Genomic DNA, 27,890 nt, shown 5'->3' with positions numbered 1-27,890 from the left:
CTTCAGCTGCTGCTATTGCTGCTTGTAACCAAACATGCTTTCATCCAGCTTTGCATGATTATATAAAGAAACATAAATGTTGGTTTATTGAAAAAGTGCTCTTGCTTTTCAGTATGTTCCAGTTATGTCATGTTTTTATTAGCATCTTTGATTATGTGTGGGAAGGTTGGGGGCGGAGGGAATGGAGATGTGGTGGGTTGTGAATAAAATGTATGGCTGTCTAGTGTGAGGAAATACACTTATGTCTCAATGAGAAGATGGAAGGCCTACATTGACCAAATGGGGTGGGCAGAAGAGAGGGAAAGTGTATGTATTTCAAATACGGTTACAGGAAGTTAAAGCAAGTAACACACTCTGATTTTAATAACAGCCCTTCCTTGAAACCTAGGAAGCTTCTTTTTCTAAGGCTACAGTCTTTACCAGGGAAGTGCAGTAATGTGAACTATATTACCTTTCTGCTTCAGGGAGACTGATGAGTCAAAAAGAACAATACAAAAATACAGAATAATCTCACATTGCATTGTTCTGAGAGAGGCCTGAGAGTGGTTTTGATTTGGAGATGGCTAAACATCCTTTGTAGGCTGATACACAGTAATGATAATTCCAAGGCCTGTCCTGAAAAGAAGTAGTAAGTTTAAAACAGAACAATAAAAACTCCCTGTAAATTTTTCTTTTTGCTTTACGCTTCAGAAACGTGAAGTCAGATCAGGCTATATTCCTGCTACACAGAGGTGGCAACACTGAAAGCTTTGTGTTTGTTCTGCTTGTCATGATGTAATATGTTCCTTAGTGCTCTGCTAACAATGAGCATGAAAGGATGAGCTTCCGCTCAGATGTTAGAATCTCTTAGATCCTTGCCACCACTTTTTTCCCATTCCACAAGAGATTTAAACATGTTTGGTTGGTGGAAAGCTGGGTTGAACGAACTGCCGGTGGAGCAGTACAGTGGCTTTAGCTGGGACAGACCCACAGGCTTTGCAGATTTCTCTCAAATAATCAGCTTTTATCCAGCAATTAATCCACCGCTCTTATAAAGAAAAACAAAATTCTTACAGCCTGGATGTCTCCTTTTTTGGTAGCGTTGTTAAACTTTATGGCCTTTTCCCACTGAAATTAGATATATGGAGCAAAAACTCAAGCTCCATTGAAATTTGAATGCTGTTCAGTTTTCTACTAAAATGATAACTTTTTTTGAGTACCTAGAGCTTAGAAAAAGTACTGGAGAAAGATTAAAAAAAAAAGAAGAAGAAGAAAAAAGTCTGTTACAACCCTAACCATATTATAGGCCTGAAAACAAGGATTTAAGAAAGCAGTTTGTCAGGTTTTTTTCTATTTGAGATTCCAAGTCAAAAACACAGTGCCTCTTCTACAACATGAAGTGTTTCAGAGGTTAAATTTCTCTTAATGAAATGGTTGGGGTTTTTTCTCTGAAAAATCTAGACGCTGAGATAAAAGGAAATATGGTGGAAGTACCTGGATAGGATTGCTGGAAATGCAGGGAGGATTGAGCTCTGGAGGAGAGACATCTAGGAATTAGGTTAATCTGCAACAGAAAATACAGTCACATTGTTTGAAGTGCCAGCTACACACAACAGAAGCCTTTTCTCTCTTGTGGCAGTGTTGTGATTGCTGGCCTAGGAAGTAGCCTAATTCTGAAGCTTACCAAGCACTTGCTGGAACTTACTCTGATTGGAAGAGATCCTGAACATGCTTAGGTCTTGCCTCAAAATAGGATAAAAAATAGTCTGAAAGCCTTTTTTTTTTTTTTTTCCCCTTAACTTTTTCTGAAAAACCATGTGTAGGAGGAGAATGGGCACCAGTACCTGCCAACAGAATTGAAACAAATTAACCAAATGGGGCCTAATTTTTCTTGTTTATAGACAAAGTTTGGGAGATATTCTGGCTGATAAAAGTTATGTAGAAGAAAGGCAAATCAAGCTCAGGGAGTACTTATTGTTAGATTCCACTATTGCGTTAAATATGATGGGAAGATCATTGGCTGAGAATCAGAAGTTTTTAAGCAAGTGGAAACCGGGTGGATTAGCAAACGAGGTTTAACATTCTGTGCACATCATCTTCATGCAGCTGGAATGCTTACTGTGTGTTCTGATTGGTTTGGGCTTTTTTTTGGTTGTTTCTTAATAGATACTGAAGGTATAAATGGAAGAGAGGAATCTGTGACCCTTAATGATGCTGATGAAGGATTTTCATCAGGAGCTTCCCTCAGCAGCCAGCCAATTGGGACCAAACCTCTACCATCTGTGTCCCAGAAGAGCAGCTTAAGGAAAACGGCAAGTGGGCGTTCTGCTAAGGATAAAGAAACCTCTTGTACAGCAAAATCTAATGAGAGCCCTCGCGATTCAGTAGCTCGGAAGCAGTACGTGCACCAATCCACTGACCTTGGTGCAGACATAATTGAGATGACACCTACTAAGAAACACCTCAGCTTGCCTGCTGGGCAGGCGGTGTCAAAAGCCAACAGTCTGAGCCTGATCAGGACCGCCAGTGCTTCCTCCAGTAAATCATTTGACTACGTGAATGGCAGTCAGACAGGCTCCAGTGTTGGAGCAGGTTCGGAGTCTGTCACCAATCTAGCAGCTGGCAACACCAATCGGTTTTCAACTATCAGCCTACAGGAGGACCGACTAGGCCAAGCTGGGGAAGGTAAAGATCTCCTTCCTCCAGGAGCTCCCCTAACCAAACAGTCTCGATCTCCAAGTTTCAATATGCAGCTGATTTCCCAGGTGTAACTTTGACTTCCTTCCTTGGGACTCCTTCTTTCCCCTTAATCCCCAGGCAAGTTCATCCTTAGGCAAAACATGAGCCATCTTCCCGCAGTGTGAAAATACTGACTGTTGTGATCTTGTTTGATTTGGTTTGGCTATCATATTGTATTACTGAAACAGCAATAATTCTTCCCTCACCTTCATCCTTCCCCCCCCCCCCTTCCCCCGTAAACATGGTTGTGAAGCAGTATATAATGTACTGTATGCCTTTTTCCATGCCTTCCTTTCTCCTTGGGTGATGTGCAATCCATCGTAGGCTGATCAGTCCCATTTCAACACTGTGAGACTGGAGACACCGGCGGAAATGGTGAATGTGATCCCTATGAGAAGATGCTTTGGCTTTGTTAAGAAATAGAAACGGGTTTGTTTTCTTAGTGTACAGTACTGCAAGACTACTGGATCATGACTTTTCTTTCTCAGAACCAGGAGTGCCTCAGAGATTCTAGTGTGACTTTGGACCTCTCTGAGTTTGTGCAATCAGTTCTGGGGAGGGGATTGTTGTTGCTGCTCCTGGCTGCCTACAGCACTTTTTTTTTTTTTTTTTTTTTTTCTTTTCGGTTAAAATATGAGAGTAGTTGGTTTTTTTTGCCTGCCCCCAGTCTCTCATCCCAGAATCTTGTGATGTTCAGCAACCAAGACATGCATATTAACAAGTTGGGGTTTTCCCCTCAGAGAGAGGATTCGAAGTGGATAATGTAGGTTACAATGCACTTCTAATGGTGTTGTAGCCATACATAATGTTACATGTCTTCCTCTCCAGGACACAGGGTCATTCTGGACATAGACTAAAATTTAGATCACGCGCTGCTGTTAAAGCAATTTGGTTTGTAAGTGGGAGGGAAGCACTACTTTCCCAGGAACTAATGCTAGCTCTGCTCCTCTTTTGTTGTTGTTCTTGTGAGGTGCTGATCACTGAATTGAAAGGTGTATTCAGGTAGAGTATTTCTCAGGCTGCTTTCTATATGGTATCATGGCTGTTGGACACCGCCACCCCTCTCGCTGCTTTCTCAGTATCCCTGAATTCAGTCATGGAGTCGTTTGGAGAATCCTGCAGCCCAGACAGACCATACTCTTAAGGGGCTGTCTTGGGGAAAGCAACAATAGTTTATTAGAAAGACTGAAGCTTCAATGTGAGATGCTTTTCTGGAAGCATGGTTTGTGCAAAGGGGTACTGACAGTCCTTGTTCCATGAAGGATCACACTTCATTGCCTTGATATATATAATCCATTGAGGGTTTTTTAACTCTTTATTTTAGTGGATTGGCCCTACTCTAGAAAACTCAGAATTTGTGGCATTGAGCCAAGCCTTGAATGTGTATGACTGGTGTATGGCCACTGACTGGTACTGATGCTAAAGAACACTGCTTAGAGGCACATTTCTGGTTATGCAAGGAAATGTCGTTTTCTCTCCATCTCTCTCTCTCTCTCTCTCTCTTTTTGGATTGTTAGAGGGAAAACGGGAAAGTTCATCCTCTGTGCTTAAGTTCTATATGATATCCTGGATGTTTACAGATTGTAAACGCACAGGAAAGAGTTACAATTTTTATGTGGGCACTTTGGTTTCGTTGTCACTGTGAAGGATAAACATAAGCAGTTATAAATAGCAGGCTATCTTTGAATGATAGTCTTTAAGAAATTCAGGACAATGACATGGTGTTGCATAGCTGGTAGCTGGTTTGGAGTTTGGTGGTTTGAATCTCTTTATTTCAAATAGAACTTTTTTCCCAAAGTTATGTTAAAATTCATTGAAATATTTGAAGGGGTTTTTTTGTGGTTCGACGAGTCACTTTAGTAGTCTAGTCTTTGTATCTTACATCCATGAAGTGAATTAAGTGGTATCTGGACTGATGCAGATATTCGATTGAAGAGTAAATGGAATCATCATCGGAAAGAAAACCATACAGTTTCTAAACTGAATTTAATCTTTTAAGGACCATCAGTTACACGCAGATGGAACTACGGCAAAGTTGAGATTAAGCTAAAAGACATTTTCTGTAAAAATGTCAAAAGCTGTATATGACTGGACTCTGTTTTTTAAAGTTTTGCTAGTGGAGACAATTGGTAAGTAGTGGCTGAAAGTACAAAGTTTATATTTTGTAGAGACATCACAAAGGAAATTCTATTAAAGAGCTGTCACTGTAGATTGAAAAGGACCAAATAATTTGCTTAAACCTTTGGGAAAGAAAAGGTCAGGAGTGTCAGCTAAGAATGACTTTATTATAGTATTTTAAAAAGTAGAGTTCTTCATTAGCAAGGTTCTCTACTTTCTACGTTTGCCTTTATAAGCATTCCTTCAGAAGTTTTAGGATACTTAAATTGGTATCAGGCCAGATTTTAAGCCCCTTTTTATGTAATCTGATTTTTAAAAATTTTTTTTGTGTTTTTTATTTTTAAACACTCTTATCTGTGGGGTCCCGCACTATTAAACTGTTTCAGGAGAGTGAGACAGTTCAGTGACTTCAGTTAGGGAAGTAAAATGTATGTGCATAAATTCAAATTGGTTAAAACTTCAGACTACCTTTTTAAGATATTTTTACAGTTCTCATTTTGATGATGTGCCTTTTGTTACTGTTTCATCCATTGTATTTTGGTTGGTTCTTGTGTATATGTACCTACCACATATAAGGCTTTTTAAAGAGTTTGATTTCATACTGGGGGGGGGGGGGGGGGGGGGGGGAGAGTTTTTGCTATGTGCGGATGTGGTACATCTCTAACTTCTCAATTACTTTTTTAGTGCAATGTTTTGGTTGTGGGAGCTTGTTTTGTCATTTTTTCAGACAAGTACTGTTCAACATCTATCTTACAAAATGAGTCACCATAAATAACTGCAAACCAGCTGTGGTAACAGGCTTTGCCAGTGCTGTGTATCGTGTCTTATCATCAGTGCTTCTAGATGTGTCTCAGACTATGCCAAGGTGCATTAAGATTGTAGCAAAATTTTATACACTAAAGTTCATTACACTTCAAAGTATGGTGGCAGAAATAAAATTAAAAAGTGTCTGGGATGTGGGTTGAGGGAATAATCTGCAGGCTTTCTGTTGATTTATGCTAAGTACTAAACAAAGTGCAAAACATACTTAAATTTTCTGACGCCTGTGACAAATATTTAGACTTAAAATCTCTTTATCCTGAATTCACTCTGCTGTGTCTTGTTTTAGAACATTTGGTACTTGACACGAGGCGCTAGATTTAGACTTCTGCAGTATTTCAGTGCAACTGCAGCATTGTAATAGAAAGGTCGAAAGGCACGAACACTATGGTTTTTTTCCTGTGTATGTGCACATGCATGCACATTCATGTAATTCTTAGGTGAGGAACTGTGGGTACTGTGTTTTGATGTGTGTGTGTATATATACGTTTAAGTAGGGATAAATGAATTATTCCTTGATACAATTTTTACCACGTCACAATATGCTGCCATTTTGCAACTCTGTTTTGTTGGGCTTTATAATTTTAAGAAATAGGAAATGTTGGAATTGCTAACTGCAACTTGTTTGTCCTTTTCAGGGATTTATTGTGAGCAGCCTTTTGTTTGATCAGTGAGCCAGTTTTTCATCCTGCAGGCAGCAAAGTCATGAAGTAAAAATATCTATTTAAATGAGAGTTGCAAGATGGAAGTTTAAATTGCTGTATTATCCTTTTAGTTTTCATTTGGAGACTTTGTATGTCAGCTGTCTGTTCTAAATGCAGATTTCTTTGAACACCCTTTCTGATGTGAATTCGGAAAACTTTAACAGCATACTTCGTTCTGTGATGCTGAACATGATGTTGCAGCCAGTAAGCATTAGATCTGATATTTGTAGTTTGCAAGTGTGTTGGTCTTAAATACAACATTTCCAACATACTTCTGCTAGCTTTAACGTAATTTAAATGTATCTGTTTTAACATCAAAATAGTGAGAAGAAAATAGTTTTCTGATGAAGTATTTATTTGCACTACTTATGAATACTGGAGTTTACTGGGACAGGGTTTTTTCTCACCATGTGAGGTTTACTTGTGTGTGGGGAGGTACATTTGTCACGTGTTGACAATCAGTTGCCTCAACTGTGTGTATACTGTATGTAAATATGAACATATTTTTCAAGATTAAAGGAGAAACCTGCATCTTGGTGGTGGTAAAGATACTCTGTAGTAAGATGACCCCAACTCTAACCCCTTTTCATCTCCAGATAGAATGTAGTTTGTTTTACTCCTTTAATGAAGATTATTAGTATTTGAAAAATTTTCACTCCAGGGAAATTGTCCTCAATATTTAATGTATAACATGTTCAGAGAATTATATTTTGGAAAATTAATTTTTGAATAGATAATTCTATGCTATGGCTGTATTTTAACCTGAGAGTTTGAACTTGTCCTATTTTATGATGAACCAGTGGCTCTCTCTTAAGTGTTCAGCATTGTAACTTCAGTCACAAACCAGAAATTTTTGTTTATCTTGGCTTACAAAATTAAGTTGAAGACTAAGTGAGAAGAACCAAGAAGTAACCTTTTGAGTAAAATCATAAAAATCAAGCAGTACAGATAAGGTATTGTAGTCATAATCCTGGAGGCAGATGAGGTATTGTACTCATAATCCTGGAGGAGGTGTGGAAAATATAATGGAATATGTTTGAATGAAATGTACATACTGCACACAAAAGGAAAAAGATGTTTCTGATATTAGTAAATCTAATAATATCATCCTTAAATTCTGCGGTTCTCATTGCCAAAGATACTGCTACCTTGGCGTGTTTAATATTATATAGCATTAAAGCCATTAGCTAGGTCTCATTTGTAAAAACCATTTACAGCCTAGGAATAGTTTGCATCAGAAAAGTAAACATGCCCCTTTTTTATTTAAATTTTTTGTTTGCAGTAATTGCAGGACTAAATTGGAAAAATACCACTCAGTTCCAAGCATGGTAAGCAAAGAAGCCAGATCCTCTGTACTTGCATTGCATTCTTGGTTATATCAAATTGTTCAATATTTTATATTTTCTCCAGTATTTTAAATGCCGTTTGTTTCTAGCATATGGGCCTTAATCTCTCGTGATTTTTTTTTTTTAGTTTGTTTTCCCACTGGCACTTGGATAAACTTTGCTGTGGAAAGCTTTTCTATATAGGTCATTCAGGGTAACAGATCATGACATGGGTGTTTGTGTTGGTGAATACATGTATCAGTGTGTCAAAATTTGCATGTCATGACCAGCTGAAGAGCCAAAACCTCACCTGCCTCTGACGCAGTGGTGGAAGGATGATGGAGAGCTGTGAGCGAGACTTGGTTTGTCAGTGGTTCCAGAAAACAAGTAATAAGTGGATTTTGCAGGACCAATACGTTTGAGGACTTCCACATAGTCATTACAAAATTTTATTTAAAATAAAACAAATCTTGGAACAAGGTTTCAAAACAAAACAGCTGGCCATTTCAGATAAACTTGCCTAGTAATTTTGGCAAGTGTCAAGGACTGTGACTTTTAAAAGTTCAGAAGCAAGCTGTAGAAGTCTTAAGGATACCTTACAGCTTCCAGAAATAGATTTAGTAAAAATCTGACCCATTTGTCTGCATTTGAGATTTAGTGGGGTAAAAAAATTAACAATTTTTGCTTCCATTCTTTTATTAGTTTTCCTCTAGGCTGCGCCCCCCCCCCCCCCATGTGTTTCTTTGGTTGATGGGCTTTTTGGGGTTTTTTTTTGGGGGGGGGGGGGGGGGAGGTGTTGGGTTTTTTTCAATGTGTTCATCAGATTTTGCCAAAGGTAGCATCTGAGGGACCAAATGAATTTAAAATGGGTCCATAAATTGTCCCTCCTTTCACAAAGGATTATTAAGCTATTCCTGTGAGGAGCTGTTGATGGGAACAGATGTATAGTAAAACTTTGTGTCTGTACAGTAAAACCTTGTCCTATATTTTAGCTTGTGCATGATGAGCAAAACGATGAGATCAAGTTGTATTAACCAGTTCCTTGGTTGTGAGCTCCCAGTGTTTTACAGTCAGTGAGATGTAAGCAATTTAGAGTGGAGTGTCTTTGCTTTCTGACGATTAATCACTCATTAAAACGGGGTTTAGAGTTCACACAGGTTTTTGGTTTTAGAGCGTGAAATGTTCAGGGGAGACTTCTGTTCAGGAGTTATCCCCCTAGTAAAGTGACTCCGTGGTGCTTTGTCAAGGAGACTTCCATACAGATGGGATCCTGCCTGTGTGTGTCTTCATCCTCCCCCGAACTGATCACGAAACGAAAAGCAGTGTGAATGAAGCAACCATTTACTGTCTGTTCTAAAATGAGGAGGACTCAGGAGTGACAGAAGTACTGGCTATTGACGCTGTTCTTTCTGTTCGGGCTTTGTTATTGTGCTAGACTTTTGTGTTACTAGGTTATGAGAAATGCAAGTAGTAAAAACTTTGTGGCTTCACGTATACAGTAGATGTGAGTTAATGATCACTCAGGATAAACCCACCTTGTTGAAGTGTTAATAGATTCCTTGTACCTGGGGTGTCTGTGTCTGTGTGTCAGTGTTCAACCGTTACTTTGAAACAAGACTTCTTATAGGTTTCTTGCAGATAGTGAACACTTCTGGGATAGCTATTGCTAGCTGGTTATTTATGGGAAAAGTACCACATGATTGAATAAAATGGAGTCATTTAGTATTGCTTCCGTATTGAAGATTCCAGGAAAAAGCTAATAAAGGTTTTTAATTATAAAATCAGATGCTCCTAGATTTACTATGGTAGCTTTTATTTGCTATTAAAAAAAACCCACAACAAACCCCAACAACTAAATTGAGGTACCCCATGCTGCATTTTTTAAAATTTGTGGTTCCTGTACTTTACAATGAATTTTTTGATCAGTTTTCGTCCTTGTAAGAATACAGGATATGCCGTCAGTTTTACTAGCAAAAAGAAACACTCCGCAACGGTCGAGAGATTATTTTCTTACTTTTTTCTGTCATACCAGGTTTGTTTCTCTGAACTAAGGTTTCTGAGGATTTTCACTGCGCCAGCATTGTGTGCCGTTACCTCTGCCGCCGGAGAGCGCCGGCGGCGAGCGGCCCGCCGCGGGGGCCGGCCGGGGGGGTAAGGGGCGGCGGCCCGCGCGCTGCCGTGGGGCGGGTCCGCCCTGGGGGCGGAGGCGGCAGGTGCTGGAGGTGGCGTTACTGGTGCATGTAAGCCATTAGCTGGACCGTCTTGCCGAGCTGGTTAACGCTGTTGACTTGTTGAAATGTGAAATGTAGTTACTATTGACTCTGTAAATACCTGCCAGAGATGAAAGATGATTATTTTAAATCGTTGTAAATAGAGATGTATAAAACTCGACACAATCTGCAATGCAGAAGAAAGAATATAAATATATAAAGATGTTAAATAAATATTGTGCTGTTTCTAAACAGAAAAGCAAATCACCGAGTTTGGTTTTGGGGTTTGTTTTACACGCTGCCTTACGCCGATGGGGCGTGCAAGGCGCGGCGCAGCGTCAGGGTGCGTGGGCGGGAGGCGGGGGTAGCGCGAGGGGCGGGGCGGGCGGCTCCGGCGCGGTGCTCGCGGCGGCCTAGTGTCGCCACGGCAACCGCGGGCGCCCTCCCGGCGTGGGCGCGCCTCACTGGCAGCGGAAGTCCCGCCCCCTCGCCGCTCCCACTTCGGGCGGTGGGGCAGAAAACAGGGTCGCGGATTGGCGGGGGTACACGTCACTCAAGGCTCCGCGTCGTCGTCGTCACCTCCTTCTCCCGCTCGCCATCGGGGAGGGCGACGGAGATGCTTGCCTCCGGCGCGTGACCCCGCTGCCGCCCCGCACTGGCGCAGAGGGTGCCCGGGAGCCCGCGGCGAGCCGGCGGCGCGGCGTGGGGCTGTAGGAGCCCGAGGCTCGGGCCCGGGTACGAGGGGGCGGCGCGGTGAGGAGGCGGGCGGTTCCGTCTGTTCGTGCGCGCGCGCGCGCGCGCCAACGGCAGCGCCCCCTGGCGGTGTGTGATACGTGAGGGAGCCGCGGGCGCTGGCGGGGCGCCCGCCATGAGCCAGCCGGAGGGGAAGGTCAGCGGCGCCCTGGAGGTAAAGTTCGTCCCCGACGAGGCGGTGCTGAGCCACATTGCTGACGACGCAGGTACGGCCGGCCTGGGGCAGCGTCCGCCCCGGCGCCCCCCGCGCAGGGACCCCCTCTGCCGCGCCCGAGGCGGGCCCCGGCGGGCCGGGCCCTCGCTGGCCGCCGGCTGCCTCCCCCGAGGTGCGGCCCTGCCCCCGCCGCGGCGCGCGGGCGGTTGCGCGCGGTCTGTGCCGCTCGCTCCCCGTCGCTGCGGAGGCCGAACGCCGCCCGCCGCCGCCTGCACGCCGCTCGATGCCTGCTGCGCGGGGCGCTGCCGCTGCTCCCAGACCGCGGGAGCCGGTGCGTGTGCGCACCCTCGGCAGAACCGAGGGGCCGGCTTCGGCGGTGAGGGAGGGCCGAACGGCTGTGGGGTCAGCTGGCCGTCGTTAGCGAGACACCTTTTCTCACTTCGTGTTTGTTCAGTGATTTGCACAAATGGAACTTGGCCGCTGAATGGGGTGTCTGTGTACTACTGAGATAGAAATAACAAAGTGGGGGGCGGTTAAAGCTTCTATTGCAATCCCAGGTATTAAAGTACGGAAGGACAAGGCTCAACTGGCAGTCAGTGTGAAGAGATTTGCGAAGAAGCTTGAGAATATTTCAGATGACAAAGCTCAGGAGATCCTGGCAGAGGAGAACTATGTTGCTGCTCTTGGAACATGTGCCCAAGGTATTGGCGTGGGAAAACCTAACACAGCTGTCACTTCAGGAGATTCTTGCAGCGCTGAGGTTGTACAGTGTTGATGAAATTGCATCTCAGGGCTGACCAGCTCTGGCTGTGCTTGCGGTAACAGGTAGAGGAGAGAATAATGATTCTAGGGTTTCATTGTGATGTTTATTTTCTAACACCTGCAAGATGAAGAGTGCTTTGAGCCAAATAGTGAAATGTTGCATTCCCTCTTCCTTGGGTTGGGAACATACCAGTGCTTTTCAAATAGCTACAAGTAACGCTTCTTTTCACAGATCCGGTGGGAAACGGCTCAGGTGTAAGCGGTGGGGAAGTTTACTCATTCCAGACCCCGAAATGCTCCAGCAAAATGGCAGAGCTGGGTATGTTTTCCCCTTTTTTCTTTCATTCTTGCTGTGGCTATGGTCTCTTCTTGAGTGCTCTATTAATGTGATTTGTGACTTCTGTTTATTCGAAAGATATGTTTGCAGTATTTCAGTAGCTTTTATCTGCCTCTGAATCAGCCTTCCTCAGAAACAAAGTACAGGGCTAGGACAAAGCAAAGGCTTGATGGGGGTAAGCAATACGGATAACAAACTAACATGTAAGAGAGTTTCTTAATGCTGGGAGAAAGTCTGCATGGAAGTGCCAAAGGCTGGCAGAAGTTTTACTTGTGTAACTTAAAAGTATGTGAGAATAGCTCATTATGGAGCAAAGAGTCAAAAAAAGGCGGTAAGTATTACCTTTGCATGTCAGGGGATTTCTCCTTCGCAAAGTTGTGACTGTGCTTGCTAGGCTAACTGTGAATTTAGGAGAAGCAAGCAGAAAGGGGCAGTTCTGGAGAGTTCTGTTAGCTGTAGTGGTTCAAATAAGAGCTCTTGAGCCCTCCTGCCTCTATGTTTTGCTTCACTCGAATGAATCTTTGTGTGCCCAGCATCATCTGAACTTCATTAGTGTTTAGCTGTCACAGCTACTGATATATCCTACAAAGGATGATCCAAGGGAGAGGAGTCATCCTTCTGTGTCGCTCGCTATAGAGAAATTGGTTTCTGTACCTCTTTACTTCTCTGGCCTTCTGTGTCTTGGGAAGTTAAGTGTTTCTTATACCTCCTCCTGCAGCAGGGTGGGTTTCACTGGTGCTCCTTCCCAGAGCTGTGATTCAGTTTGAAAACTGAGACAAGTCATACAGTGGAAGGCTGGTTTTCTTGAGGGACTTTTAGCAGGATATGGAGGTCTTCCATATTCAGATCAGTGATTCCACTTCAGCTTGTGCTGTTAAGTAGTAAAAAGAGGTAAATAGAATACCAAAACACACCTCCTGGGGAACTGGTGTGTTTGCTATACCTGATGCTCTACTATGTCCACTTGAGCAATTTTAAAGGACTAAGTGAGCATGACCAACCATTGCTCTGATTTGAAGTGTTCTCCCAGGAAGCAAAGCGTGCTCTGCCATTGCCTCAGCTATACTTGTAAAACGAATTAACTGAGGAGTTCAGGCTTTGAAAACTTTATTGAGGAATACATTCACCATTAGAGTTAGGAAAAAAAAAATGGAAGTGTCTGGTCCACTTCCTGAAATAGCTAGGAAATTAATACTTAGTGTTTCAGGTGCATGGCTCCATGGCTGGCTAGCCAGAGCTGGATGTTTTATACCTGGTATACGAAACTTCTTCCCTTGTTCCCTTGACCCTATTTCCTACAGCCTCTGAATTAGCTCAGACACCAGGACAGAGTGTTGCACCTGATCACTTCAAGTGCCCTGAGAAGACAGCCAAAACTCCTCAAAGCAGCAGTAAGTCCTGTGATGCTTTGGGGAACTGAAGCTGAGTGAATGGCGGGGCGTTATGTTTCTGTTTGGGTGGTGGAGTGGATGCTTGAGTGCCTGCTTCTGTCATGCTTCAGTATTCTAGTCAGCTTAACCTTGTAGACTGAACTGCTTTGTGTGCATGGCCTCTGGTTTGCCTGGCATGAGATCTTTTATTCTGCCCAGCAACAGATGAGAAAACAGGAACTTTCCTGTTTTCCTCCATGATTTCCTCCGCGCTCAATGGAAGTGCTTGCACTTGAGAGAGTTATGAGCTGGGATGATGTGCTGAGCAGCACCAAATGGATAGGATTGTGTGGATGTTCATGTGTAAATTCAGGCTATTTATATAATAATATTCAAGCACCCAATGCTGTAGGGAGAAATACAGGTGGGAGGAGTCAATGCAGGTCAACATTGGCAAGAGCATGCTACTCTGCACTTCAGCAATGGTCAGATGTGCTCAGGGAGAGGGTGTTAGCTCATTTTTTCAGCCTTTTCCCTCCTGCTGATGGCCTCCCAAAGCTGTGACCAGAATTAAAAGCTGCCTTTTGTGGCAATGACATCGACTGTCATTGTGCTCTCCTTGCCTACCTGTGCAAAACTAGAGGCTTCCCTCATAGGATTAACACCCAGGGAGTTGTTATTCTAGTGCAGTGTACCTTTGAATAGTGAATGCCTGTTTTTCTAGTGGACCATCTTGTGCCACTGTTGAAAATGTGCAGTACTTTGAACGATGCTTTTTCTTGCTTTGCAGAACGCTCGGGTTCAAACAAAGTGCAGCAGAGGGTAAGTAATGTCTCTGCTTTGCTTGGCAGTTTTTTGACACATCCACACGCACCCACCCCCACCCCCCACTTTTAAAACTTGGAACTAGCCATTAACTACAGTTCTGGAAAGGAAGGACCTTGCAAAGCCTCATTTGCAATACATATGTCTCTCCTAATCTGACCAGGCAGGAGTAAATCAAGTGAGAACCAGAGCTACCATTAATCAAGCCTGTGGGATTTAGAGTCAGTGGGCAAATAGTGGGTTTGACAGCTTAATTAGCACAGGTGGAGACTAATTCCATGCATCACACAAATCAGTTAAACTCATAGCTTTCTGTGTCTCATCGAAGGAGGAAACAGCCTTAATCATAAGGAGTGCTGTTAGAACAGGAATTCAAGAACTGTGGTGCTGGTTGGTTTTTTACTTTAGCATTGGCTTGTAAAAAATAATCTGTGATAATGGGGGGTTGTAACTTGATGTTGTCTCTTGTGATGCTACAGAGAGATACAGTCCAGAATTGCCAGTTGTGGTGCTTATAAAGGGGGTGCTGTGAAACAGTTGGCTTTCTAAAACCCATGAAAAGCCATTTCATACTAGAAATGTGTGCACAGCTTTTCCAGGATGAGGTATGCCTGTAAGAGATGCTGTTTGGGGATGCTGTGTTCACTCCTTGATGATTTCACATCTCTTTTGGCAGGATTAACAAAAGTGTTTCCCAAGTATTGCAGACTTGATCTGGTGTCCAAGTCAGGTGTGTGCCTTACACATATGTAAGGAAGATACACCAGTACAGCTTGATGAGCCCAGGCAGCCTGGCTTCCCTTTGCTGTACTTATTCTGAGTGGTCTTCTGTCATTCCAGTAGTTGTTCTTATAGTGAACTTCCAAATTGCTTTGAGTAGACAGTGTGATGTGGAAGATGACTGCTCTGGGGAGCCAAAGCATTTTCAGTTTGTCATTGCTTCAGTTTGACTCTTCCTGAGTGGCCAAGATTGGCATCTTGTTTGGAGATTTCATGATTTTCTACCCTCCCTCTCGGGACATTAGTTGAAAGAATTAAGCCCCTTTTGGAACTTGATCCTGCCCCCCTCTAGCTCTAAAAGGCAAAACAAGAGGTCTCCATGCTTACTGCCTCTGCTTTCCCAGTTTCTTGTGGCTGAAAGAGCTTGGAAATGTAACCTGATTCTACTTTTTGCTTGGCAGAAGGCTGTTTTGAGGATATATGTGTTTCTTCTTCTAATGTATGTTTTTTCTTTGCTGTTACAGAGTAAAAAGAAAGAATTTCTGTCGACCACACCTTACAGACTCAGAAAGAGGCTAGCAGGTAAAGGTCAACCTTTGCAGTCAGCTTCCACAGTCAGTGAGACGCTGTGTTCAGAGGAGAGTGTTTCTGCTGGTGGGCTTCTGCCTGTAGTAGGCAATCTGACTGAAGTAATCTGATTCATCCTGCAGAGTGCAGAAATGTCCTTAGGTCTGTGTAGTCCTTTTCCCTACAACAGATTCCTGCTTATATAAGGAGTGGAAGGGTTAGAAGCACCAAGTTGTTAAACTTCAGTAACGTGATCAAAAGAGACAAAACTTTCAGTAATCTTAACCTATACTGACACTTAAGTCTGGCCCAATTGCTTGAACCAAGGCATAAAACTTTTTGATGATGGCTGGGACATTCATGGTAAAGTATTTCCAATAACTGGTTGGCTCACGTCGAATGCAGATCAGTGTATGGCATTTTGTGTTCTGTTTCTTCTTTTATGTTGAGACACTGAGACTGAGCCAGATTCTGTCTGTGCTTTTCAATCAACGTTGCTAACAGAAGTCTTACAAAACCTTTTTTTGCAGTATGACCCAAAAGATACTTGGCTTGCACAATTGGTGTTTGGGAAAACTGACATAGAGATGCTAAGAGAAACAGGGAATTCCACTGTCCATTTTTAGTCACTTTTTATGGTAGGATATGTTTCTTAGTTGGTATCAAGGAGCAAGCTTTATTAAACTGTAGTTCCTGAGCCTAGAACTGGGAAAGGAATAGCTATGCGTGTCTGTGGTCCTCTTAAGCATTGATTTTACTTTTCTGTGAGATACATTTAGGAATCATATGCTTGAAAAACATCTAGAGAATGTATGTGAGAGAGCAAGATGGTGAAAAATGTGTTCTGTAGAAGGTGTGGTTACTAGCTTAACCTTAAATTTACGCTCTAGCTCCAGATTCCTGTTTAGAAAGTGAGAGTGAATATTCTGCTTCCTGCTCAGAGGAGGATGATGAGGAAGACCAGCAAGAAGTCAGCACTGTTTTATCAGGTCAAAAGACCCCAGCCAAAGCTGCAGCTGCAGCTACATCTCCTCCCAGAAACACCCTAGCCAAAAAAATTAAGGAGGAAAAGATGGTGAGTGTGCAGAAAATACACCCCTGAGCTAGCAAGAATGATGGGATACATCATGACAGTAGGTTGTCACTGACCACACCTAACTATGGGGAAGATCTGCGAGACTCATTTCAAATCAAACCAGCTGGCTTGGCTTTTGCTGTACCTCGGGGCAATTCCTGTTGGACAGGCATCATGTGGGCTAATCCAGTCTGTGTCCTCAGCAGCTCCAGAAATTCTAAGATGTCCATGAAGCAGGAGACCTGGTATTGAGAAAGGATGAAGAAATTGACTCCTGTAGCACCAAAAGAAGCATGCACTCTCCGTCTTGGTGTTCAGCTGCATTGTCTGGTTTCCTTCCAGCACCAGGGATCCCTGCACCCCCTTAGAATTATTGCTATGTTTTGCTCTCTCAGAATCTCTTTTCTGTCTCCTGTCTTAAGGAAAGAACCATTTGACTAGGTTAACTTTGGCAGAATGCTTCTGTAGAAGCCATTTTTGCAAATATCTTCTGACTTTCTGTTGAGCCTTGCTCTATGTCTCATATCAGCCATCTTCAGATATGTTTGTGGGTGCAAAGGGAGAGGGGTAACTGGACAGCAGGAGGAGTGTGGCTGATCTTGCTGTCCCTTTTTAGAGCAATCTGGTGGAGGAATACTTTGAAGCTCACAGTAGTTCCAAGGTGCTCACTTCGAACCGAACACTGCAGAAGTTGCAGACAAGAAGACTGAATCAGGTACGCCTCACAGTGAAGTATACAACTCTTGGAGTTTTTGATTCTTTGATGAAGAAATTTTCTTCAAAATTTCCTGATGTTGTTATTTTCACTTTCTTTCTGTTGATTACATACTTGGTGGCGATGCTGATTTAGGTAGCATTTTGAGCATTAAGTTTTCTGCTGCTCTGAGCAGGGACAGTGCCCAGTTGTTTGAACCTCCAACAGTAGGGAAAATGCAGGGAGAAGGTATCAGGTAAGCAGATCGTTGAAAGCTGCAGTTACCAGAACAGGTTGAAGTTTGCTTTTGGGGGAGGAAAAGAGGGAGAAGTCGAGTTGTAGAGACCTGCCTTAAAAAATTACCACCAAACCAGCATTTTTGTCAAAGAAAGGCTTAGGGGAATTACAAGCTGTCTTGGCTATTTATGTGTACAGGAAATAGAGAGAGCCCTTTTCATCTGAGCATTACTGGGTCAAGCCACGTGCAGGACTAGGACAGCTCTAAATGTTGTCACCTAGTTTGTGAAATGCACTTTGTCCTCTTCCAGTTCCTAGGAGACAGGAGTGGTCTAATTGTGGTGATCATATTTGTTTTTTTTCCTGTATACCTTTTCTAGAAGACAGCTCAAAGTGAGCAGTTGCACCCTCCAGAGACATGTACACAAGGACAGGTGCTGGGGAAGCATGTAAAATACTTGGAGCTCTCATGTCTATCACTGCTTTTTGCACCCATCTGTGTTTTGAAAGGTGGCGTATATGCAGATTGCCTGATGCCTGCTGTTGTCTGGAATTGCTACCCAGAAAAACATCTGGATTCTTAACAAGTTCTTTCATAACAGCTCTGGAAGGAAATCAAGGCTTTCAGTATTAAATCTACTGCTGGCTCCAAAGAAATGTTGTCTCTTGGTGCTTTATGTTTGTCTGATACATTGCAGTTGCCTGTGTGCTTTCCAGAGTAAACTGTCATCTTCTGCAAGGGAGTGGAAAGCAAAGCTGTTAAAATTGAAGAGCCAGGGAGGCCAGTGTAGACGTGATGCCATTTGTCATGCATTACTGTGCAGTTTAAACATCAACATCCCAGCATATCTTTAAAGCTGAATTAATCTTCTGATTCTTGATGCTTTTGAAATACTACTACATTTAGGTGTCAGCTGCAAATTATTTCTTTTCTGCTGTATTTCTTTTTTAAGATGATGCTTGTGAGCATTCTTTTGCAGTGACAAACACCTGAGCCATTGCTAAGCACGGTGATTGCAGCACTTGCTCCTGTGAGCAGGGCTGTGATGTTGGTATCTTCCTGGTACAGTGCTTGGTGCTGTGTAAGCTCTTAGTGTGTTCGTTATTTCAGTAGTGGTTTTCCCATACTTGGCAGGAAGAGATAAAACACAGTGTGATGCCATTTCTAGCCCTAGTCTGGCTGCAGTTGCCCATAACAAGGTTACTTAATCTCTGCTTTTTTCTCCAGTAGCAAAACTGTGCTTAGAGGGGTCTTCATGGGAAAAAAACACAAAATGAGTGCACCAGCAGTGAAATCTATTCTGCTTCCTAGCTGGAGAGCATACTAGAGGGATATTTGTAAGGACTCCAGGTGAATGTCTTGCTTTTTCTCAGCTGTTCTCTTATCTCTTTCTCAACACAGAAAACACTGCATGACCTTTTGAAAAAAGCTCCCCTTGCCTATGCTGCTGAAATGAAAAAGCTAAGCCAGCAACATGAATCCCTGTTTTCCAAGTGGATGCTGCAATTACAGTAAGTATCCAGTGAGAGTCATTGAAGAAGCCTAGTAAACAGACACTACCCTCATGTCCACAACATCATGTTAAGGAGCGACTTTGTTTTTTTTCTTTGGTTGATTACTTAAGTTTAAAATTAGGTGGCATTAATTTAGCGCAATGTTTCCTGTGCATCAAATCATACCTGGCTGACTGTGAACTGAATGCCTGCAATGAGATGAAGTTGCATTCTGCCTGGCTAGTTTTTCTGTGCCTATGCAAACGAAGCTAGAAGGGCAGTCGCAAACAGGGAACATGAATAACAAGAAAACGGGGAATGTGAACGATGAGAATGTCCTTTGTCTTTTGTGAACAATCTGTTTTGCTTACAGCAGTGTAGTTGGCAGTGAGTAGCCCACCGCCAATTTCTTCAGTATGTGGCTATCCCCAGTGTCGTAGCTGTTAACTTTGAATGCCTACAGTACCTAATGACCTAGGCACGAAGAAACCTTACTGCTGTTGGAAACGTTAGCAGTGTAACTTTTATTGGGGTTTGTGTGTATCTTCGTAGAAAGGCGAAAAGAGTAAGCATCCAGGAGAGCAAATGGGGAACTATAGAGAACTGCAAGATTCTGAAGTGCCTTAGAGAAGGCAGGCCACCAACTCTGAAGTCAAGTGTAGATGTTGACGAGGAGAAAGGCCCTCCGAGGCTTTGCGAGGGAGTGGAATATAAAGAAATTTCAGGTCCATGGAGCGTGACAGAGTATATGAAAAAGACATTAGCTTTGCAAGTTGAAGAGCTGCAAGAGGAGTTAGCCATGACCCAGTGATGTGGGCAAGTGGTTAGAGATGTATGTGGCAGGGTAGAAGGAACAAATCTGTAGGCGACTGAAGTCAGTGACAGTTCTTGAACACCTTACCCTTGCCCAGTGCTATTTGAGTGACCTGACGTTCTTCTTTCTGGTCAAGATGATGCTTTTCTTGCTTCTCAAAAATAAAGCTTTGTGATTCCCTACCATGTTCTCTTTATGCTTTCCTGCCTCTTTCTCTGTGCAACAGTTAGGATAAGAAAGAGACATGAGAATAATTTTGTTTTGAAATTGTGCCTGTGGATCAGAGTACAAAACCACTGTGAAGGCTTACTTTTTTTCCTTTTAACTGCTTTGACCCATGGTAAACATTTAATCTAGTCACTGGTGAGGGGGTGAACATGAACGCTGGCTACTCTCTTCATTATCTGAAGTTGCAGATCTAGTCTCATATTCTTGGACTACACCATTTTTGTCCCTAGATGTTTTGCTAAATTCATGGGCCTCCAGACTGCTAAAACGCTTTTACTAGGATGCGTGTGCCACATCCATATTTCAGATTCCTTGCGGCTAAACTTATTTGTCAGCTGTGAGCTGAAAGTAAGCCTGGTATTGATGAAACATGAAATTTTTACAGGCAAGATTGCAGTGGATCGTTTTGCTTAATGAACGTATGAACACAAAAAGGGAGTTACACTGAATCATAAAAGTACATTTGCTCACTTTTCTGCAGCTTGGGTTTCAATATCATTCTTTATGGACTGGGTTCAAAGCGTGATTTGTTAGAGAAGTTTCGTACCTCTGTGCTCCAGGATTCTGCTCACCTTGTGGTTAATGGATACTTCCCCAGCATCACTGTGAGATCTGTAAGTGTGGGGAAAAAAGCTTATGGGTTTATCTGATCATTCTGCACTACAGATACCTCTGAAGTCTTTCAGTGCAAAATGTTAAGGAAACCTGCCGCATCCTATAGCAGCAGACTCTTGAATGAAGAGCAGTTCCTGTCTCTCCTTTAAAAGTTTAAATAAATTAGCCCGTGTATTTTCAAAGGAATTGCAGTAATTCCCATTGCTAATAGATATAGTCTAAAGCCTTATTTGTTATTTTATGTCACTGTTTTGAAAAAGGGTAGAAATTTTTGGTTTGTGTTGACGGTTTTGGGGATTTGATGGTAAAAATCAGTTAACTCCCTCATGACAGCCAAGGGTTCAGTTTCAGATTTTCTGCACTAGGTCCTTCAGTGCCAGAGCCCCTCAGAAGGGTCTGCTGTCTTCTTTTTCAGATTCTCAACTCCATCACAGAGGAGGTACTGGACCATATAGGGAGCTTCCGCAGCCCCCTTGGCCAACTTGAATTCATCCATAAAAGGTTTAAAGAAGGTAAAACGACTAACTTTACACATAAAAACATTAGAGTCCGCTTACTGTTAGGAGAGCTTGGACATAATCTTTCCTCATAGCTTTCATGTGTGCAGTTAGTTTCATAGTTTATTATACTAGTGTACTTTCTTGCTTGTAATTTATACCGCATATGAAAATATATATATGCACTAGGAATATATGTGTACGTGATCCCAAGCTGTTAACCTCAGTCACTATTTCACACACTAGAAGGAGACTGAGGAAGACATGAGTGTTCTAACAAGACAGAGGTTCCTGAACCTTTTGGCAAACTGAAATGCTCATCTCTCTTGCACTTAGCATAGTGCTTTTGGACTTTTTTCACATGGTGTTTCTGTAGCCATGCATTCCCTGGAAGACAGCATAGGTAAACTCCAGCTATATGCGGGATGGTTCTTAGTGGCTCCTAGAGGACCTGATACAAACCTCACTGAAATCAACAGAACAAAGAACTCTCAAACGATTGGCATGACAGTTGCTGACAGATTCCAAGTCCTTTAAGCTCCTCCTGGAAGATCGTGGCCTGAGGATTGTTTCCATAAATTTCAGTATAGGCTGGATTAAGGCTTAAATGTACATGGTTCGGTGAAATGGCCATTTAAACTTAATGTATGTGTAGAAGAATGGCTGCAGAAGCATGGCCTTAGAATCTCTGAAGATCTGCACAATCCAGGCCTGGTATTAGAATAGGCCTGTAATCAGAATTGTACTGAAGTTGCTGTGCTGAAGTTAGCAAGAAAGGTAGCCTTGAGCTATTCTTGAATCCTGAGACCAAGTAATGTTATGCCAACAGGCCGTGGCTGTAACAAGCTACAGCTGCTGGGAAAGCAGGTGCAGGGCCAAGAAAGATAGGGCCCAGTATAGGAAAATAGGGAGTAACAAACTACAAGGCTGAAGCACAGCAACACAATTAGCTACATGGATAGAATGCTTATTTTAGTCATGATAATTAGGGGTGTGAGAACCGCGCGTGTTTAGAGACTAATAACCAATTATATTTCTGCTTTACGAATATGCATGTGTATCGGTTCTATATAAGTAGTGTTAGAAACTAATAAAGTTGAGCAAGATGCATAACTCGTATTGAGCGTCTTGATATATGCACATACGTTAGGACGAAATAAAGGACAGCAGTGTCAAACAAGCAGGTTAGAACTGGGTTCAAAAGCAAAATTAAACAGGTGTGTGTGGCACATGGAATGCTTGCTGGATTCTTTTTGAATATCCCTTTACCACTTGTGTAACTGTACACAAATTGCCACAAATTGTGCATGGCATTGGTGTTTATGTTCTGTTTTCCATCATTACCTTATGAGTGTTTCTGGTGTGAATAAATGAAAAAGACTGATTAACGGCTGTACCCACCTGAATCTACACAAATCAGTCTTGCGTAGTACAGCTGATCTGACTGGGAGTCTGAAGAACCTCTGGTTTCCATTGGCAGCCAAGTATGTATTCATTCGCACAAAAACTGGCTACCATTCCAGATTTGTTTTTGGATTCAGGAAATAGCTGTTCCAAGGGATAAGTAGAGCAGCAATGAGTTAGCTGGAAATTTTAACATCTACCATTTTCATTATCCAAGCTAAGTCTTCGTAACTTCCTTTGAGGAATGAGTGGGAAAGATTTCCAATGAAGTTGGTATGCTTTGGATCCAACCCTGAATAGAAAATGCATTTTCATTGTGTGAGGAGGAACTTAAGGATCTTAGTCATGTAACTGAAAAGAAGCTGAACAAACTGTTTAAGATTTTCATCCTAAAATACATTTCAGTGACCTTGAATTGCAGGACTAAAAGTCATAGCTAAAACGGCAATTCCTGGTAAAGCTATGAGCAAGTGGACAGTGGATTACAAGAGAAAAGCTTAAACTGCAAAAAGAACTGTAACTGTGATGAGAAATGCAATATAGTGAATTGAGAAAAAGCCTTTCAGGTGCTCAGAAACACTTACGTGTGGGATAGACATCAAAGTAAGCTGTACAGGGAAAGTGATTTGATACTGGAGTGATTAATATGGGGCTTGATGGAATAAGCTTGTTCTAGGCTGCACTGGGAATGGAAAACCACTTTGTGTGCAGTTTCTTTGATTGGTTCTCTGCTGTTTTTTTCTGATCTTGCAGATGCATCTTTAGAGCTCTATGTGCTCATTCATAACCTGGACAGCCAGATGTTGAGAGGAGAAAGAAGTCAGCAGATCCTTGCACAGTTATCCTCTCTGCCTGGTGTTTACCTCATTGCTTCTATCGATCACATCAATGCTCCTCTCAGTGAGTCCCCTTGGGCCGATGTAGCAAAGAGAGAAAAATCTGTGTTTTACTTTGGGCTGTTGAGCATGTTTCATAAGCTCATGTATTAGTACCGTTACTGTGCAAAACAGATCTGGTAATGTGTGTGTGGTGGTAGCAGCTAGAAGGCCCAGCTGGGGCTCTGGCTGTGTTGAACCAAAACCATAGATACTAAGAACTACCAGTCACTGATCATAATATACAAATAGACTCCAAGCTTCTGGCACCCTTCGATTTAGGGGCTTACTGAAATGGAGATTGAATGTTATGTCTGTCATTGCATCTAAACAGTTCTGTTTATTAGCCAGAAATGCTTTGCACACAACTGACTCTGGAAGGATTTAGAGTATATCCATGAAGCTGGTATGAAAAAGGGATGCATGTAAATGTTTTGTTGCACAGAATTTGTCTTCCTTGAACTGCAAGTATGTGGCTGTATGTACTGTGAATTTCACAAGCATATCTTGTTTCCCCAATCCTACAGTAGAACTAAGCACATTTTAATGTTGGTTATTTAACACCTTAGAAGAGCTGAATCTCCCAATTCTGTCTGCTCTTCTTTTCCCTCTGTCTAGTGTGGGATCAGGCAAAGCTAAGGCTCTACAACTGGCTTTGGTATGAAACAACCACATTTAATCCTTACGTGGAAGAAACATCTTATGAGAACTCACTTTTAGGACAACAGTCCGGATCTTTGGCTTTGAGCTCCCTAACGCATGTCCTGCGCAGTCTCACTCTCAATGCTAGGTAAGACTGTTAAAACTTCATAGCAGCACTTGCTGAGGATCCAGTTCTTAATGGGTTACTCTGGTCTACACCTAGCAGGAAGCAATTCCTGTTTTCTGACAACAGTGTTCAAGATGGAGATGGTAGGACCTGGATTCCAATTGATTGGTTACTTGAAATTAACAGTGTTTGGATAGCAAGCCTTGTCCAGTGATGAGATTCACGACCGGAACTTTGTGCTTGAGGGAAAAATCAATACTTCCTAATGGTGGGGTTTTTTTCAGTTTGGGGTTTGGTTTGTTTTCTGTTTCTTTTTTTCCTGTTCATTTTCCCCTGTCTTCCTCCTCTCGCTTAGGGGGATATTCAGACTGCTTGCTCGGTACCAGCTGGAGAACAAGGACAACACATCTTATCCAGGTATGTACCTACTTTTTCTCATCTGTGTGGGGTGTTTGCCATTGCCAGCTTGGTCACAGCAGCACTGGCTTCAGTAGCATAGACTGTCTTTGTAGAGGTACTGTCTGACGGACAGGAAGTCAATAGGCAGGCTGGTTCTGAAGGACCTCGCCTTCCTGTTGTCTCCTTTGATGTTTAGACATGACTGACACCATTCATGGGGGACTGCGGAGTTAAAAAATTAAAATAAGGAAGAATATGAATTTTCATGACTAGCACTTAAAGGACCAGGGAAAGACAGGAGATTCTGTTCCCATGCTGCTCCCAAGTGACTTCTGATGTGTCCCTGCTGTCTAGGATATGTGTGGAATATCCTGTCACTGTCTCTAAACAGGTGTTGCAGGGGGTATGAATAACACGTTAATGGTAAAGAAAGTTGGAAGTAAGATAGAGGAGTTAGAAATTGAGAGGAACCATGCTGGGAAGTGCATTTAAAGTGCTATTGAAATTCCGTTAGGCAGACAGGGTGAGTGGAATGTTAGTTCAGCTGTTTGGCATTAATTACTGAAATATTAGCTTGGCTGTGTACTTGAAAGAAGTGACGTTACTGTAGCCACTGTGGTCTAAGCCAAAGCAAGGTTTGTAGGTGGAGATGATACATGTTGTTAGACCTGGAAAAATCTGACAATCTTACCACTTCTCTTTCTTGCTCTCGCCTTTTCCTATGCCCAGGGCTGTCTTTCCAAGACTTCTACCAGCAGTGTCGAGAGGCTTTCCTTGTGAACAGTGACCTGACACTCAGGGCACAGCTGACAGAGTTCAGGGACCACAAGCTCATCCGGACCAAGCGGGTGAGTTGGGGGAAGAAGGTAATTCTGGGTATTAGCCACCTTAAACAAAAAAGATGCTTACTTGCTGCTAAGTATCCCCAAGACTCACAGCTCACAGCAAGGCTATGTTGGTTGAAGCACCTAGAAACTAGCAAGAGGCTGAAATTCTGTTAATTGCAGGTCTTTCCATGCCTCTGATTTCTCAACACCCTTTACGTGCATAGGGGGCTGTAAAAACGCAGTGTGCTTTGGTCACTCTGCAACCTGCAGGTCTCTTCTTCCTGAAGACCTTGAGAAGTAACAGACTCTGGAGCCTGCCAGTCTGCTTCCAGTAGTCACCTGTGTTTGCACAAGAGCAGAATGCGGGCTAAGCCCTAATAATGCAGTATGGAAGCAGATGTGGGAGCACTATGCTGAGGAGCTGTGTGGTGTCAGACTAGCATAGCCCACCAGAAGACTTCACATACACTGACTCTTCTTGGTATTTGTGCATTTCGTGTTGCTCTAGTGAAATATTCCTGGGTTTTGGCAATGTAGTCCTTCTGAATGCCAGCCAGCTCTCACCCAGACCGCAAATGTTAGCATTGCAGTGCTGTCTAGTGGCTTGCGTTGCACTGTGCTCTGGTGTTAACAGAATGTGTATGCATGTCTGTCCTCAGGGAGCTGATGGTGTGGAATACTTACTAATTCCTGTAGATGACAGTACCTTGACCGACTTCTTGGAGAAAGAGGATGAAGATGTATAACGTGTCTCTGTTCTCAAAGCATCTACAGCAACTGCTCTCAAGGGCTGCTGGAGAGGGGCCTATACTCAGATCTCTCTCCCTCCAGCCCCAAGGCTGCTGGACTACTTACTGAAATGTAACAATGGTAATGAATGATGCTCATTGTTCAGCTGCTTCAGGTAGTTTGGAATGATGACTTCTGTAAGCGAGGCATCTGTTGCTCTGTAGTCAGGTTTGTCTGCTTTGTTTCTTAGCTCAGATGCTGCCTTCTTCATAATCTATGCAGCCAACCTTAAAAGCCAGAAAACCAAACTTGGTAAGATCGTGCCTTCTGCTCTCTGCCCCACCAGACATGACAGTTTGATTGGAGCAGTTTACTTGGGAAGTGCAAATCACTAGATGGTCAGAGCTTTAGTTTGTACTTGTGGTGCAGCTTTTCTCAGCTGAGTGCTTTCCAGTACTCCTCTGCCAGTTAGACAAGACTAGCTTCCAGTGTATGAAGAAGCCAAGATTTATAATGCTAAGAGACCTGCCTTGACTGCACGAGAGAAGAATACTAGTGGGTTTGGGATGCTGTGGGTAACTTACTAAACTCTCAGTAGAACGGAAGGACTTGCCCCAAACCCAGATCCTTTTATAACAAGATCCAGATACTCAAAACTGTGGTAGACTCAAGTCATTACCTGTTGGTGAGGGCTTCTTTTATCTACTTTCCAAGCTGCCATCCAGGACTATGAAGAGGCTGTGAGGTTTTTTGGTTTATTTTTTTAAAAGCTTGAGTGTATATATGTATTTTTTACATCAGGAGTGTCCACTGATCCTGGAGGAGGCCTTAAATGCCACTTAATAAGCTCTCCCTTTTTTTAAGCCCTTAGAGGTTGGGAGACTGCTGAAGTGTGACAGCTTTTCTTCACTTTTTTTCTCAGGTATGTGGGGGTAAGGCCTGTAGTTCCGTCAACTGTAGTCTGCCAGCCAGACTTCAGGGACTCTGTGTCTAATATTCGGTAGCTGTGTTACAGCTCAATGTTGTAATAGTTCAAATCAATAATAAATAAAGTACTTTATTAATTTTCATTAGCTTGTCTGGTCTTCCACAACCTTTTTATGCTATAGGAAGATAAGAGATCCTTGTGGCACTTTCATTACTATGTCAAATACCTGTACAGATCCTCATGTGGTTTGCAGAAGATTTTACTAACATGTTAATAAAGTAACTTATTAGTTTGAAAAGTATTTTATATTGTTTCTTATAAGGTATAAAAATTAAAAATAGTTTGCCTGCATTTTAATACCAGTATATAGCTTTTGAAGAGAAACAAAACATCACATGGAATAATAGTTACCTGGTCTCACTCGCTGAGAGAAGCAACAGAGGTTTACAGCCTGACCTTTGTTTGTTTTGAAAAGACAGGGTATCTGCTTAGCCCGTTGACAAGTTGACCTTTCAAATATAGGACCTAACTAGCTTTGTGGGAGAGCCTGATGGGGGAAACTGGTACATGCCAGCAGTACTCTCCAGATTCCTCCCACAGAACTTTTTCCAACTAACATTCTCTTCTGGTGGCATCTGCATTTTACAGGCTGCAATTCTGAAACTTTGCAAAATGCATCAGATCCTGCCTATTGCCACTTAGGCTACCACCACAATCACTAAAACAGATCAAGGCATTGTGTCTTTCTTGAGTTCTCCAAGTTAGGTGTAGAGTTCAAGAACTCTGCTGTGGTGACGCAAGTCGAGGCGGACTGAAAAGAAACACTATGTCTGCGTGGCTGGGTTTGGACAAAATGGCCTTTATTGTTTATACAAACTATTTATATATCTTAGACAGTGCAGGTGTCAGACCCTGAGAGGTTT

General features: G+C 42.7%; 1 protein-coding gene across 10 annotated transcripts in view; it reads left to right on the top strand.

Moving 5' to 3' along the window:
- Positions 1-27,109, top strand: part of LOC119152531 (protein FAM126B-like) — a 73,702-nt gene extending 46,593 nt beyond the window's left edge. For 7 of the 10 annotated variants that reach the window (XM_037397947.1, XM_037397943.1, XM_037397945.1 and 4 more), the window contains 15 exons: positions 2,146-2,664; positions 11,796-11,882; positions 13,202-13,291; positions 14,061-14,092; positions 15,340-15,397; positions 16,273-16,457; positions 17,074-17,172; positions 18,791-18,900; positions 20,406-20,538; positions 20,955-21,051; positions 23,194-23,340; positions 23,934-24,105; positions 24,440-24,501; positions 25,213-25,331; positions 25,970-27,109. In XM_037397947.1, coding sequence (XP_037253844.1) covers positions 2,146-2,664; positions 11,796-11,882; positions 13,202-13,291; positions 14,061-14,092; positions 15,340-15,397; positions 16,273-16,457; positions 17,074-17,172; positions 18,791-18,900; positions 20,406-20,538; positions 20,955-21,051; positions 23,194-23,340; positions 23,934-24,105; positions 24,440-24,501; positions 25,213-25,331; positions 25,970-26,056 — 1,997 coding nt within the window. In that variant the 3' untranslated portion in view covers positions 26,057-27,109. Of the gene's footprint in view, positions 1-2,145; positions 7,313-7,344; positions 9,508-10,501; positions 10,854-11,358; positions 11,503-11,795; positions 11,883-13,201; positions 13,292-14,060; positions 14,093-15,339; positions 15,398-16,272; positions 16,458-17,073; positions 17,173-18,790; positions 18,901-20,405; positions 20,539-20,954; positions 21,052-23,193; positions 23,341-23,933; positions 24,106-24,439; positions 24,502-25,212; positions 25,332-25,969 lie in introns of those variants that run through there. The other 3 variants (XM_037397950.1, XM_037397949.1, XR_005105800.1) reach the window with 3 other exon arrangements.
- Positions 27,110-27,890: the final 781 nt, after the last annotated feature.

Source organism: Falco rusticolus, chromosome 8 (assembly GCF_015220075.1).
Source record: "Falco rusticolus isolate bFalRus1 chromosome 8, bFalRus1.pri, whole genome shotgun sequence".
NCBI lineage: Eukaryota > Metazoa > Chordata > Aves > Falconiformes > Falconidae > Falco > Falco rusticolus.
This window is presented reverse-complemented; position numbering and strand designations above follow the sequence as displayed.